This window comes from Plasmodium reichenowi, chromosome 9 (genome assembly GCF_001601855.1).
Source record: "Plasmodium reichenowi strain SY57 chromosome 9, whole genome shotgun sequence".
Lineage (NCBI taxonomy): Eukaryota > Apicomplexa > Aconoidasida > Haemosporida > Plasmodiidae > Plasmodium > Plasmodium reichenowi.
The window spans coordinates 700,534-703,033 of NC_033654.1; the positions used below are offsets into that span (position 1 = coordinate 700,534).

General features: G+C 21.7%; 1 protein-coding gene across 1 annotated transcript in view; it reads left to right on the plus strand.

Annotated features, from left to right (window-relative positions):
- Positions 1 to 831: 831 nt before the first annotated feature.
- Positions 832 to 2,500, plus strand: part of PRSY57_0916900 (gamma-glutamylcysteine synthetase) — a gene marked incomplete at both ends in the record, with an annotated part of 3,351 nt that continues 1,682 nt past the window's right edge. The window contains one exon of the mRNA XM_012907408.2: positions 832 to 2,500. This exon is cut by the window's right edge and continues 1,682 nt beyond it. Within this exon, the coding sequence (XP_012762862.2) occupies positions 832 to 2,500 (1,669 nt within the window).

The window sequence follows — 2,500 nt, forward strand, 5'->3', positions numbered from 1 at the left end:
TATATTTCGTATTTTAAATTTATGTTAAAATATATAAGAACAAAAAAATAAAAAGAATATTATATTTTACTTGTATATATAAATTGTGAATCATTAAATACACAAAAAAAAAAAAAAAAAAAAAAAAAAAGGAAAAAATAACTAGAGCAAAAGAAAAAAAAAATAGTGAAAACAAGGTCACATAAGAAAAAAAAAAAAATAATAAGAAAAAAAAAAAAATAACATAAAAAGTAAAATATTAAAATAAAAATTAAAAAAAATATAAAGATAAAAATAATGAAAAAAAAAAAATTAAAAATACTAAAAAAAAATATTACTATTATAAATAAATATTATATTAGTATTTATATATATATAATAATATATATATATATATATATATATATATATATATATATATATATATATTTATAATAATTTTTTAAATTATTATAAAATAGAAAAAAAAAAAAATTTATTTTAAGTAAAATATATATATATATATATATATATATATATATATATATATATTTATATATTTATACATAATCTATAACTATATAATTCTTATTTACCTTATATGTTTGAATATATTTATGAAAAAATCTAAAGTGTAATAATATATATGCATATGTATTTATAGTAAGATCTTTTTATTTGTACATTCATTTATAAAGTATACTACGCATACAAATATATGACATATAATATATATATATATATATATATATATATATATATATATATATATATGTAATAATTTATATGATTTGTATATTACCATCTCCATAATAACACAAAAAATACATATATATATATATATATATATTGATTATTTTTTTTTTTCTCAATATGGGTTTTCTAAAAATTGGAACGCCATTAAGCTGGGATGATGTACAAGATGTGAAATCTTTAATTAGATTATATGGTATATTACAGTTTGTACATGTATATAAATTAAATAAAGACCGTTATGATGAAAATATAATGTTTGGTGATGAGATTGAATATATAATAATAAGAAATGATGAAAACTTAAAAGAATCGTCTGCCTTATTATGTGCTTCTGATTTAATAGATGAAATGATGAATTTAGAAAGTATTATTGACTGTCAATATGGTTCACATTGGACTCCAGAATATTCTTCTTTTACCATAGAAGGTACTCCATCAGTACCATTTAAATTAGATATTAATTCTTCATGTTTTGTTGAAGATTGTATGAGAATTAGAAGAAGTAAATTAAATAATGTTCTTAGTGCCGTTCAAGGAGCTAGAGCTATTACACTTCCTTGTTTTCCTAATGTTCTTTTAAATAATAGTGTTCTTATGGCTAGAAGAATTACTGGTCATGAAAGTATAAAAAAGAAATTTGATTCAAAAGGAAAAGTCGAATTTATAGAAAATGCGACGGTTAAACAAAACGTTCATAATTCAAATAATAATATACCCAAAATAATTAATAATAAAAACAATGAATCTAAAATTGTTCATAATGCATTTGATCAAAATAAAATCTCTTCTATTGAAATGGTATCCTATGAGATGGATGAAAATAAATCAACCAATTTTGTTAATTCAGATACAGCATTTGCAAAAATTGACGAAGAAGGGGAAGCAGAAGTAGAAGAAGTAGAAGAAGAAGACGAAAAGGAAAAGGAACAACAACAAAAAAAACAACAACAACAAAAACAAAAACAATACCAATCGGATTTACAACAACAATACCAATCGGATTCACAACAACAATACCAATCGGATTCACAACAACAATACCAATCGGATTTACAACAACAATACCAATCGGATTTACAACAACAATACCAATCGGATTCACAACAACAAGATGTACAACCAAAACAACGTCAGCAAATGATACAATATGTCTATGATGATGAAACAGAAAATAAACATAAAGAAAAGGATAATACACCAAGAAGTTGTAATGATTACAATAATGTTAATGATAGTCCAAATACACAAGATATATTTATTAGTTCATTAAAAAAAACAGATTCACATTTCGAATGTGAAGTTTTTAAACCTGAACAAACAAATAACTATAGTAAAAGTGCACTTATTACAGATATGACTATAAGTCCTCATGCCAGATATGTTACCTTAACACAAAATATAAGAAAACGAAGAGGAACCAAAATTGTATCCTTTAATCCTATATATAAAGATATTCATACCGAAAAAATGGATCACTGGAAAATGTCACTTGATTGTAATGATAAAAGACTTTTTAAAAAAGTTAAGAAAAAACGCACATTAGATGAACACCTAATATGGAATAAATCTATGACAAACAAAAAGATTATAGATAGTAGAAAAAATAACAATCCAAGGGATGACCTACTAAACATGTCTAATAATTTTACATTATCTATGACAAATAAAGAACAAAATAATAAAGAAAATACCCTTATGGATAGGGTTTTGAAAAATAGTTTATTTGCAAATATGGATGATGAAGGTGATTATATTTATGTTTATAATAGAGAATTTATACAAGAAT